The 13,770-nt window shown below is 34.3% G+C and overlaps 1 protein-coding gene across 1 annotated transcript in view; it reads right to left on the minus strand.

Moving 5' to 3' along the window:
- Positions 1-2,745: 2,745 nt before the first annotated feature.
- Positions 2,746-13,770, minus strand: part of TRHDE (thyrotropin releasing hormone degrading enzyme) — a 370,712-nt gene continuing 359,687 nt past the window's right edge. Inside the window, exons 16-18 of the mRNA XM_029955451.1 lie at positions 13,405-13,545; positions 10,697-10,778; positions 2,746-5,268 (exon numbers count right to left, since the gene is read on the minus strand). Of these exons, the coding sequence (XP_029811311.1) occupies positions 5,125-5,268; positions 10,697-10,778; positions 13,405-13,545 (367 nt within the window). The 3' untranslated portion in view covers positions 2,746-5,124. The remainder of the gene's footprint in view (positions 5,269-10,696; positions 10,779-13,404; positions 13,546-13,770) is intronic.

Here is a 13,770-nt window from a genome sequence, read left to right on the forward strand (position 1 = left end):
CTTCAATGTCCTTTCCTTAAAGTTCTAAATATTCCTAATAAAATCCCTTAATGTACTATGTTTCCAAAATCTGAATAAAATCATACTGCCCACCAAAAGAGCTATTTGTGAAAAACTTATTTTAAAAATAAAATGCAGGGGCGCCTGGGTGGTTCAGTCCGTTGAGCATCTGACTCTTGATTTCGGCTCAGGTTGTGGTCCCAGGGTTGTGGGATCAAGCCCTGTGTTGGGCTCTGCTTAAGATTCTCTCTCTCCCTATGCTCCTTTCCCCTCCCCTTCTAAAATGAAAATAATAAAATAAAATAAAATAAACAAAATGCATATACTTACACACATGCAATATACTTAAAATTAGAACATATTTTCACCGGCTGCCTATTAGTACGTAAAACTCTTTAAAAATTTTCTAAACTTTGAAATAAGATTTCATAAAATTAAATTAAAAATAAAAGCCTCTAGAGTTTCCTTTTGTTAGAATTCCCTGAATAGAAACTACAATAAACAAAATATTTTAATAGAAATTCCTTATAACTACGAAGCAATAGAACTAAAAGTTACTCTTATTAAACTGAAATTTAAAATTCTAGAACACTTTATAAGAAAGTTTTTGTACTCAAAAGTTCACATATACTAATTTGAACAAATATATTATTGCTCCTCTGATAAGAATTGTTGAACCTGCTTTAAGGAAAATTTGATTAACTTAACATTAGCACGTTGTGAATATACAAATAGTATGCTAAAACCATGGTAGAAAACTCGAACTACTTTTACCTAAGTAGGTTAAACATTCTTCCTGCAACTTACTGATATTATTAAATTCCTCAAATAGCTTTTCTTAAAGATAAATTCTATCCCAATTTATATTCTAATTGTAAAGTTTAAACCATGTGGTTTTATTATACTTTCTAAACATTACACATTGTCTGTAAAACACAATTAAGTGGTGTGAAACCAGACATTGTGACGTACCCTAAACGTTTTGAAAACTACTATACAAAAATACTTGCAGATTATCTATACCTAAAAATAATCTAGTTTCTCTTCAGTAGCATGTAATTATTTTTCATGTTGCCCTTATTCAGATTGGTTTATGATTTGTGTTGGTTTCATTTATTGTAATGTGAATTCCTTCAGGCCTTATTCTACTCTTCCTTCTTTTCCCTTCACAACGTGCTTTGTGAAATAAAATGTGTCCAATAAGTATTTGTTTAATTAATTAAATTGAATATTTTTCCTATACAATTAGCAGTGTCAAATGATTCTAATCCAGCCATGACCTCTGGGAAAGGAAAAACAAAACAAAACAAAACAAAACAAAACAAAACAAAACAAAACAGGTGAGGGAATCTTAATTTCTCATTCTATAAACTATTACTACTCCTTTAACATGTATATGTGGTTACCTCATGGTCATCCTGAGAATAATGCAGCTATTTTAGGTCTTAAATTTCTTAGAAAAAATATTCCTTAAAATTCTTATAGCCAGTAGATTTTAATTAAATATATCATTGTAAACTTCTTTAGGAATTCCTTTCCTGCATCTAATCCAGGACTGCAGCTGCACAAACACCGTTTTTTCACAATTTAGTCTGCATAGATTTATAAACATTTCCCTGAATATTATTTTCCCTGATTTCGATGGAAACCATTTTATCTGGGGTCTGACCATCTGTTACTACAGATAGAGCTTTTCAGAGAAATATGTGTGTAAAAATAAAGCAAATTATCACCATTTAAAAGTCATATTTGAACAGTGTTCACCAAAAGATCAAAAAAGGAAACTATAATCAAGTAACTATATTTTGTCACAATATTGGGCTGCTTGTATGGACTAACGTGAACTGCTGATGCACGTTTCATCCAGTTGTTTGACATCACGAAGATTAGAAACACAGACTTTAAAAGATATATAATTATTGTAGACATATTTTATCCCATATTTTGATGCTGCATTTGGTATTTGGGAAATCTTGAACTAATGCAATGGGTAGAGGTATTTCAAAAATGTCTTTCTAGTTTAGTTGTAGGAAGGTTTTACTGAAAGCCTAAGGTTACTGTGCCTGTTTCCCAAGTAACAACTATATCATTTTAAATGGTGCATGTTTCTACTCTGAACCTCAGTTTTCTCATCAGACTATGGGGGCTAATATAAATTATTATGTTTTTGAAAGGAGCCAAATGACACAGTATGTGTAAAGCTCTTTGAAAATAAAGTGCAATTTAAAAATATGATCTGAATAAGCTCGTAAGATATTAGTTATATCTGTAAACATAACTGCCACAAAAGCTCAGTCCTATGATATAAATATCTCAGAGGTAACATAAACCACAGTCAGCTTAAACTCCAGTTAAAATCTGAGTTTGTGAAACTCAGGAATAAACCTAGAATTGTAGATATTAACCTTACAGGTTGTGCTTATCTATTTTTTTTAATCTTAAAGATTTTCAAAAAATCTTAAGGAAAAATGTGTCAAAATGGGGGACACTTTTTATTTACAAGGTACTTAGTGATAGTTAATATTCAGTATGGTAAATAATTTCATCCTATCTACTTGAAACCAAGTTTTGCTGTGGTACATATATTGGCACAGTAAAGTAGTAAGCCTGGGTATTGGCACTTCCACCAATTTGTTATTTCATGCATATATAGGATTTGTAAAACATACGAAGAAGAGAAGAAGATAAAAACTCTATGTAGAAAATAGAATTTTATAACTACATTTTACAGAATATTCCAAGAGATATCATTGGTCATTTTATTATTTTGAAAATATTACTTATTTAAACAACTAAAAAACGTTAAAGCCTGATATAATCTTCAACATTGGAAAGGACAAATTATTGAAAAAATATGTAGAACACAAATCCCATCTCAATGCCATTGACACTATGATACTGTTGAACAAATATTCTATGAGGTATTGAACATTGCACATAATTACACATTGAGGATTTGACATTGTAGCTAAACCAGTTGTTCAAGGCCACTAAAATACTGAAAGAGGATTAAGATTATTAACAGTGGGGAGGAAAAAATAACTATAAAAGCCTTTCTAACTCAAATCTGGAAATGTGATTTCACTCAAAAGAATGTCACAACTACTAAGAATTTTCAGTAATTCATGACACAAAAAAAGATATCCACCTCTAATTTTTTATCTATTTACCTTATTACATGAATCCAATGCTGATACAGTACATGTTTTGGACCTTTACGGCAGTGTGATATTTATTATTTTTATGTCTTAACATCTGTCCCTTATAGATTTTACATTTGTGTAAGTACAGTTAAGTTACATGACTTCTGATCAGTGGGATGGCTTTTAGATTTAATACTAAGTATTACCATGCCTCACAAATCCACACAATGTATTTAAAGTTCATGTGTTTTAATTGAATGAAGTGCTGAAAATTTTAAGTATGAGTAGTGGATATTAATTGTTAAAAAGATAAAATTCAATTTTAGGTGATGCTTGTTCAATGAATTAGGAAATTGTTACTTTTTATTACAAACTCAAAATAAATCTATGGCTCTGGTTTCTAAACTACCTATTTTTTTCAGTGTTCAGTGACTATTAGAATATCTCTCTCAATTATTTGCAAGGATATTTGGAGGGGTAGAAAACCTCAGGAAAATAGAAAGTGGTCCACAGACTTTTGGCTTAGGTCCTGTAGTTGTGCTGGTATTTTATAATGGCAAACTTAAAATATGTTCATTTTGGAGCATCTAAGCAACGTTTGGAGAGCTGGCCTACTGGGTGAGAATGCCATTTAAAATAAGCACTTGTGTTACATAACACACAGCCATGAAACGGGCTATTTAAAATTCCCTGGCAGAAGAGAGCTGTCAATGCCAAAGGAAAAGCTTTGCTCAAGAAAAGTAACTTTCATCTGAATGGATGGCACGATCTGCATCAAATGTCATTAAATGGTATCAGACCTACTTGAGGTACGGTCACTAATGGAGGATTAGATTGACACAGACACTAAGACCAACACAGAGAGCATTTTCAACCCTCTGGACCACTCACCATGAGATGGAAAAACAAACAAAATGGAAAAGAAACACCTTCTCAGCACTGATAATTTGTAAATGCACACAACTGTTTGATGCAGTAGTAAGTTTGACCAAAATGATGACAGAATCTATATTTAGGTTACAAGGCTGCCACTTTAGAGAATTAGAAGAGTGTTTATACATAAATTCTGTTTGAACTCATTTTCATGTTGTAGAATAGACCATTGCTCAGGAAGTAGATGAAAAAATCTATAGCAGTTGAGACGTTTAGTCAGAAAATTGTCAGGAAGGCTAGTGTTGAGATAAATTCTTTTAAGTGTTTTCAAAGTTTGCATAAGTTCATAAAAAGAGATAAAGTTTCTTTGATCTGAAGAGATCCTTTGCACAAGTGCAGTGTACAACATACTATATACATATAGGGCTTCCCTATGTACATATACATATGCATACACTATCTATATGCCTTTTAAAACATATACACAGCTTTAACTCGAAGAAAATGAGTTAGCAACACAGAAATCATTGCAAGACAATCCAAGTGCTGAAATAAGTGACACTGATCACTTCAAGGGCTATTTTACCTCTCACATCACCCAGGACTAAGAATATAATTCCTTTTTAGTTTTTTTTTTCATTGCAACACTGATTGTCATAGATAATCTTTGTGCTTTTGTATAATGCCCATCCTGGATGTAACATATATTCACGTACAACATTGGACATTTTAAATAAGCATGCTGAACACAGCAGGACCATACAACCATGCACAAAATATTCTGAATATGTTTTTCCAAACTGACTGCAACATCTACATGCACCACTATCATATTTGGTCCTGTACAGCAAGGAATGTACAGCTGAAGCAGTCATGGCTAGTTTCACTTGCAAGAGTTTCTTTAGAGAAGAACACCCGGTAGAGAAACAAAACATAATGAATGAAACAAACAAAAAAATTCCCCCAAAACCAAAAATTAAAAAAAAAAAATGTCCTCCCACACGTTAACACTGAAAATCTGGCCATTTTCCACATAGCACATTTTCCTCGTTCCATATAAAGCAGCTTTCTCCCAAAATTCTGAGTTGAATTGTTTATAAGAGAGATATTAGTGTCTCAGAGCTTTTCCCAACCATTGGAAGAGCTCATCTTGATAGAGCATTTTCCAGCGCACGTTGGCCTCGACAGTCTCCACAGCTCTCAAGAAAGAGGCAGCGGCTACTCCGTCGTAATTCTTCATGAAGTTCTTGAGCTGGAAAGAAATGTTTTAGAACAGTGAAAATGTATGTCTCAAAAAAACTCATGGCCAACATATATAAACAAGAATGCATGTGGAAACAAAGGGCCACCATCCCTACAGAAGGCATATTTGATATGTGAAGCAAGCTTACTAAGGAAATGCAATACAACAAATCATGCCTGTTAGGTGTGAGGTAAAGTTTCTTTTGGAACTGGAAGAAAAAAAGAGTGGACATTACAGTTAAAGAGCTCCAAATTCAGCTTCTTTCATATATAAATATTAAAAGAGATGCATTTATCTTCTCATATATGTTGATCTGATTGTGGCAAAGACTAGTTGTAATTATGAATCATATCCAAGGTACAAAGTAGCCTTAAAAACTGAATATGAGGGTTAAAGTCCCTTTGTTGGTAGAGATAAAACTATTCTTTATCTCCCCCAAATAAACAGCATGAGGGCTTGACATTATCTTTGGTGGCAAGAGATTATCAGTTATTGGGTAGTTGGAAAAAAGTAATGATGTTCTATTAAAGCTGGATGGTTAATGACATTGCAATTGCCTGAGTAACTTGACTTACAAAGAATGAGGGAGGAATGTAGACTCATTTAGCCAGATAAATCGAGCATTTAATTAGAATAAATTATAATTTTAAAATGCCTTATTATTTTCATGGAAAGATTTTTCTCTAGAGAGTTCACATAGTCTGGAGATGTTTAGGGATTTTATTTTAAGACTAAACACTAGTAGTTTTTCTTTCTGTTTGATATGTCCTAAGAAACTGGCAACCAACCAACAATTGCAATGCTAATAGGCGAATGTGAAACATCAACTTGCAACACAGAAACATTATGTGGTGTAATTAGTGTGGGGTGTGATTCATCACATGGTGGGTGCCACATGGAGGAAATGCCAGGAGGGAAATGTAGTGCATCAAGACTGACTCAGGGACAGGGAGATATGGGGCCAGGAGGATGCAGTTAAAATGGACTTTTAACTATCTTTCTGAGTTAATCTAAAAATTGGTTCATTGGTAGTTTGGTTTGTTTACAACAGCATTACTTTGATTACATGACACCAATGGGTTTTCTCAAAGTTTATCCTCTACTTTCCAATAAAGCCTTGCGGCATTTGCAGTAGATAACCATTTCTCAGAGCTATATCCTTTAGAAGACTTCACAATCACTATGCTTTTATAACAAACATGTAAAATATCCAACATGTAACAAAGATTTGTTGATGCTACCCCTAAAACTGATTTGACATTTTACCAAACTTACACATACTAAGCAGAAGAAGGGAAGACATTGGAATTTACTGAATATCTTCAATATACATTTGCCTGTATCATGCATCCACATATCATAAAAGGAAGTTGAAGAGAAACATTTCAATTATATTTTTAAACCTTAACTGATTAATCCAATAATTCATTTGTATTTATATGTTTGGATACATTCAGTCAATATTCCTAAAGCAACAAATAATAACATTATGATCTGTTTTTGAATTATATTTTATAAAACTACGTATTACCATGTATATATTACCGTGTATTACCAAAAAAAATACTACCATATATGTTACATATGTATATTACAGTGGTGTAATTCACATAGTATATGTCAATCAGGAAAAATTATACTCCTCTTGAAATATGTTCTGCATTATTACATACTTTCCTAGGCAGTACTAAATATGCCAGATAATAATAAATGGCCCTTTGACAACTTGGATTCTGTGGAACATGCTCTTGGCCCCCTTGATGAAATAGGCAGCAAGCCATCCTAAACACGTGAAGTAACACTCTTAAGAGTTCCTCAAAGACAAACTATGGGTTTGAATATGAATGAGTTATTGACACAAAGAGTAGGTCAGATTACCCTGCAAAAGAACTATCAATAAAAAAAAGTAAGCGGTGGGTCCCCAGGGATTCATTTCCTAAATCACTATTTAAGTGCACTAAATACTCCTTTCATGAGCTCAGAGAGCCTGAAGTGACTCATATGAATCTGAGGAGTAGCTTATTCATCAGAACACATATGGCTCACTCTCCAGAGCTGGCATCAATTGATCTCAGACCCAGATTCTTCCACAGCTCTTCTGTCAAGCACATGTGAGAGCAGCCATCTAACTGGCCCATCTAACTGTATGATCACAGCACCTTCCAGACCCCTGCCTGACTTTATAGGACAGGGGAGGATGGAAGGCACTTGGCATTCCAGTTTGCTTCTTTCTGCAGCTCTTTGGTAGATTTGCTGCTGCTATTAGCTTTCATTATTGTGTTTCCTAAATATTTATGCCATCTTGTGCTTTTATTTGAAAATGCTACAAGTTTAGACATTTTTATAAAATAGCATTTAGTAAGATGTCAGAGTTGTTTGTGCTTCCTGTTCTTAGCATAAAATGTTTAGACCTGTTTGTTAATTTCACTATTAGAAAACATTTTAACATTAAAAAAAACCCTTTTATTTCCGGGTACCCTAGACCTTACACATCATGAAATAAAATATTTGTAGAGAAAATTGCAAAACGTAATATACTCTAAGTACCTATATAAATGAATTGAATTAGCTATTGTCCTATTATGAGGTTCATATTTTCAACATAAACTGTAAGTGGGGTGTCTAGGATGCATAGGATCTATGTTCTTCCCCAGCCATGCTGTAGATTAGGTTCAAAAAGGCAGAAAAACGAGTGCTGGAGAGAATTGCTTAACAGACATTAGTATGAAAAACTGTCAAGGGCCTCCACAGCTCCCTCAGGTTGTCCTTCCATTAGTTTAAAATTAAGGAAATAACACACTGTTTCATGGAGAAATATTGTTCAAATTGCTGGAGCCATGTAATTAGAAGGAAATTGCCAGTGTCAGGTATGAGAAAGCAGTTTTGGGGGAGGGAGCTTGGAAGAATACACATTTCTTTACTGAATGCCCCTAAGGCTGAGGGGGATCATTAAAATCTCAACTGAGCTTTCAGAATTCATAAAGATGCTGATTCCCTTTTGATCAAGATACTCTTGAAAATAAGAATACGCCCTATCCAAAGAGAGCATATTGGGCTTTCTGCTTCTGAGGCTCATTGGTTACGAGAGAATGAGTCTGGAATTTTCTAATGCTTTTATATTAATGAAAGGGGGTTATTAACAATAGGAAGTAAACCCGGTACCACTCAGCAACAGTGGTCCCCAATCCTAAACACAATGTTTAGAAAATGAAACTCCGGGAAAGCCTTAGGCAGCATTTGTCAAACTAGAAACTCGGCACAGGTAGCTAGATTGTGAAGGGATTCGCTGCTTATGCCACAGACAGTATTGTGAAGTTAGCTGCTTGGTGGATAATGGAATAAAAGCCACAATTCAGTTTCCATTTTGAAACTGCAACTTTCATTATAGTGGTATCTTGGGACATTTCAAATGGCAATTAAATCAAGTGGAAATACATGTGTGAAATAAATAAAACATAGTGGTCAGCATGATAAAATCAAATTAATACCTATTTATTTTTTATTAATTTTTTAATGTTTATTTTTAAGAAAGAGACAGAGAAACAGAGCATTAGCAGGGGAGAGACAGAGAGAGAGGAAGACACAGAATCTGAAACAGGCTCCAGACTCTGAGCTGTCAGCACAGAACACAACACGGGGCTCGAAATCACAAACCATGAGATCATGACCTGAGCCAAAGTTGGATGCCCAACTGACTAAGCTACCCAGGCATCCCAAATTAATATCCATTTAAAAGATGTTTTCTTAGGAAGCCTGGGTGGCTCAGTCAGTTAAGCAACTGACCCTTGATTTTGGCTCACGTCGTGATCTTAATGGTTTGTGGGTTCAAGCTTTGTGTCAGGATTTGTGCTGACTGTGCAGAGTCTTGGGATTCTCTCTCCCAAAATAAATAAATAAATAAACTAAAAAATGTTGTTTTCTCATGGCCTGGGTATTACTGAAGTAAGGAAAATATGAAAGACAGAGTTTGAGGAAGAAGTGGGAGAGGGAACAGGAGAGGGGCAGCAAGAAGACAAAGGCAGAGAAGACAGGAGATAGAAGGGAGCAAAACAGGAGAAGGAAGAAGGGAAGGAAAGGGTGGAAGAAATTTTTCACTTCTGTGTTCACTTCAGCAGCTTCACAGGTTGTGAGCAAATGAGTCTTTCACTCACCGATTATTGAATGTAAAATCAAGGAATTAAAAGTACTTCATTTAAATACAGAGAAAATTGGAAGCAATCATTCATTTAATTGTTCTTTCTTTCTGTTTCATATGGATATGAAAGAAGTCATTCTCATTTAACTTACTTTATTAAAAAAATACAGTAAAACATGTGCTAGGGCTTTCAAAGCCAAATCCTTCAGGGTTGGGAACACATAGCAGGGGCAAAAACTGAATTTCAAATCATTACAATCAGAGACTTCGCTTAGCTCATAGTGTTGCAGGAATCCAAGTGAGTGATTAGGGGCTGATCATACAACATCGGGCAATATTAGAAGGTGTAAGGAGGGTGCCAGGGTTGGTGCTTCTGGGGAAATGCAGCTCAATATGATTAGCTCTGGGTCACAGCCTCAGGCGTCCCGTCAGCGAGAACTGAAGAAGCTATGATTCTCAATGTCAAATATCAGCTACATTCTACAACGAAGTTGAGCAGTGGACGAAAAGGCCCAGCTCATCTGAATCATTTTAAAGTATCTATATTGTTTCCTCCCTCCTACATACTTACTCCTCTTCATTTCCCACCCCTCTCTGTTACATATGTGAGTTAATAGTAAAAAAAAACAAAAATAGCTGGTTTAAATTTCCAGAGAAATAAACCAGCAAGAAAAGGAAGGAAAGATTAGATACACTCCAAACTGGACACCTGTCCTTTAAAAATGTGTTTGTTTTCATTAATGAAATTCATTTGTGATCCCATCAAGCAGAATTTTAAACAAACTATTAATCTCAATATATATCATCAGATATATTCTCTGTCATATATATGAATTCATTCCACTGAACAGACAAACAGCATGAAGCATTATTATCACATCCATTATCCACTCTGTGTACAGGCCTGACCACAAAGCAGTGAGACCCAAGTTCTGTACCATAACACCAGCCTTGATCCTTTGCATCCAAATACTGAGTCATTGTGACAGGATAGCTTTGTTATTTCTAGGATCCTAAACTGGGTTGTTGCTCAACTGATTGTATCAAACATTTCTGGAGTGGATTTGGAGTCCTTCAGTTTGGGAAACATTACCTTTAAACATTTCTTGAAGGCATTTAATGTTTAATATAATAGATATTCCTTTGCCAATAATAACTGAGTAAAGTCTTTTTAGCATGAATGAGTGTGTGTGTGCATTTTAAAGAAATGGATATAAATCTGTTGAAAAAAATAGGTAAAGTAAATGTATGACTTCATATTTTATGAAAGAAAAGCATTAGAACTCATATTAAAATATTTACCTCTTTGAGTTCACCTTCAGTATTAAGAAATTCTGTAACTCCACTAATGAGTTTAGAATTCATAAATAATGCCTCTCCATACCTGGAAAGATTAAAAAAAAAAACTTGATGTTAATATAGGCAGTAATTTAAGAAATACTACTCTACAGAATTTTTTAAAATCCTTTTCAAGGGCTCCATTTGACTAACATTGTCTCATTGTCATTAAGATCTCTAACATTTCAAAGGCATTTCTCTAGGTAACCAGGGAGGTGAAAAGAGCTATGGCTCTTGGGCACCATGAGATGCCACCTGATTTGACTCAAGGTGTTTTAAAGAGGTCTAAGTTGTAGTAAAAAAAAAAAGAATTCTTTAAGATTTAGGAGTTATTAAAATATTTTCAAGCTAAGGCCTGAGGAAGAAATATTTTAAAACTTTCAACTTAAAACAACTTAGTTCACTATAAGGAGAAGAAAAATCCCAAGGAAGGAAATGAGACTGTAAGATAAGCTTGGGCATTATCAGTATGTCACAGATCCTTTGGTTTGGCCAGTTATCATTGACATTCTCCTTTTTCATGCTTAGAAACTGAGCCAAATTTCTTTGAAATGCTCCCAAACTGTTAGTATTTTTTCACTTAGGCATTAAATTAATTTATACTCAGTTGTTCATTTGGATCGCATAATCCTTGTATCACAGATATAAATTCTTGACTCTTGATCAATAGTAAGGAACAATTTGTGTCAGTGGGTTGAGAAGGTTTCTCATTTTATTTATTTATCTATATTGTGCTAAGGATACCTATCACAGCTTATCATACACTTAGAGTTAAGATTCTGAGTTTTTGGAAGCAAAGGTGCAGCCCCGATTATAAGAGGTTTTCGAATGATACCATTACAGCATTGTGGAGCTTATCTTTTAGGATGTGTTAAATTGACAATATCCGAAGCCAAATGATTACATATGGTAAGAAAAAGTGGGGAGTATATGTAGTCTCCCAAATGTCTGGGTTGATTAATTGGAGGATTGTTTACTGAGGAAAGAAAGACAAGAGGAAAATGATAGGGTTGGCTTTGCAGGTATACCTCAGCAGAAGATCAAAACAGAAAACCCTCCACCATAGGGCGGAATTTAGGTGAAATGTCTCAGTCAGAGATACAGATTTGGGAGGGGCTGAAACCATTGGGGCAGGAAATAAGAAGCATCTTGGATAGCACCTCAATGAATGTTAATGTTCTAGGACTGACAGAGGAGTGAGAGCAGATGAAGTCAATCTTATTTGTCAAGATAAACACTTCCATATCTGTAGATATGCTGAAATCTCAAACTTTCTATCTTTCAGATAGAGATCAGAGACTCTCAGTGAGACAAAATTAAGCATTTCAAGAACCAAACATTTTTTGGTAGGGACTAAACTATATACATCCACTATACTGAATTCTGATATACAAAAGCACCCCCTAAAGAAACTGTTTTGGCAGATATTTGATACTCCTTAAGCCCAAATGCTTGTATATATTAATTTTACCTTCCCTCTGACTATTCACTATATTATATGCACGACAGCAAAGCAAGTTCTAATCTTCCAATCACTCCAAATTCCGAGCTACAAATACAAAAAGGCAAGTGTGTCTTGTAGGAATATCAGTGCTTTCTGACTATGAAATGTCCATAGATAAAAAAGTGTTTTAACAGGACACACTCATTCAAATCGAACTCTTTATAAAAGGGCAACTGATAAAGGTGTACCTTAAAAACATAAAGTTTACACACCAGTTTTTAAGACACAGAAAACAATAGGTCTGCTTACTGTTTGGGGACATTTAAGTTTGAAAACATGTGGCATCTACATGCTCTTTAATATATCTAATTTTTAAATGCCATAGAGATTGCCAGAGTAATAAATCAACATTTATTACAATATATTTAAATACATAATGAAATATTTTCTTAAGTTGAGGCTGAAGAATTCTCACAATGAAACAAGATGCCTGAGGAATGAATTCTACTGCACCTAGAATTATACAATGATTTAAATCATGGTTTTATTTCAGGTGCCTTAGGATATTTATATTTAAAGGAAACTTCAAACAGGGGCACCTGTGTGACTCAATCACTTAAGCATCTGACTCTTCAATTCGGCTCAAATCATGATCTCTTGGTTGGTGAGATGGAGCCCCACACTGGGCTCTGCACTGACAGTGTGGAGCCTGTGTGGGATTCTCTCTCTCTCTCCCTCTCAGCCCTTTCCCCACTTGTGCACATGCTTGCTTGCTCTCTCTCAAAATAAATAAATAAAAATTTTTAAAACCTTAAAAAAATAAAAGAAAATTCTACAGCAGTAAAGTTTTCTTTTTATATAAATAATAATTATATCTGATTTATAAATCTTTTTTATACAACACATTCAGAATATAGAAGTTTCATGATATGTCTTCAAACTTAGACAGTTTAATAGATTTTCCACACAAATTGTACTGCTTAAAGCTTGTTAGTCCCCCATTTCCATATATAATCACAGTTTTTAATCTTCAAAACATGAATAATGCTATATAATTGTTAAAATAATTCTGAGTTTCACAGGAGTGGCAACACCCATATTAGTTGACTATTTTAAAATCCATTCTATTATCTAGGCCTTGGTTTTAACAGAAAAAGTTGGGCCTTTATATCTCATGTCACCTTTAATTTACTCATTCAAGTATGAATGACTGAACTCTTATTTCTACCTGGTATTTAATATCTTCCATTTATCTCTAAAAAACTTCCAGGCAAGGTCTCGGCCATGTGGATTTCGAGCGACATGGATTATCACATCAATTGCATCTTGATCCAACACCACCTCAGAATTTAGTGACAGATTCAGAAGCCTTTAAGGATAGAATTGTAGAAAAACTTTTAGCCCAATAACGAGCAATTTTATAAAATTGCAAAACTTATATGCATTAATTTGTCATATTTTTCAAAAGAACAGTCCAGTGTAAACTTTACCAACACAATCAATAGAACAACTTTCTGTTTATAGAAAGGGGAAGAGCAAGTTCATATTTTTAATTAACTTGTTAATTAATTTCTGAAAAAATCTTGCAGGTGGA

The sequence above is a fragment of the Suricata suricatta genome, chromosome 10 (genome assembly GCF_006229205.1).
Source record: "Suricata suricatta isolate VVHF042 chromosome 10, meerkat_22Aug2017_6uvM2_HiC, whole genome shotgun sequence".
NCBI lineage: Eukaryota > Metazoa > Chordata > Mammalia > Carnivora > Herpestidae > Suricata > Suricata suricatta.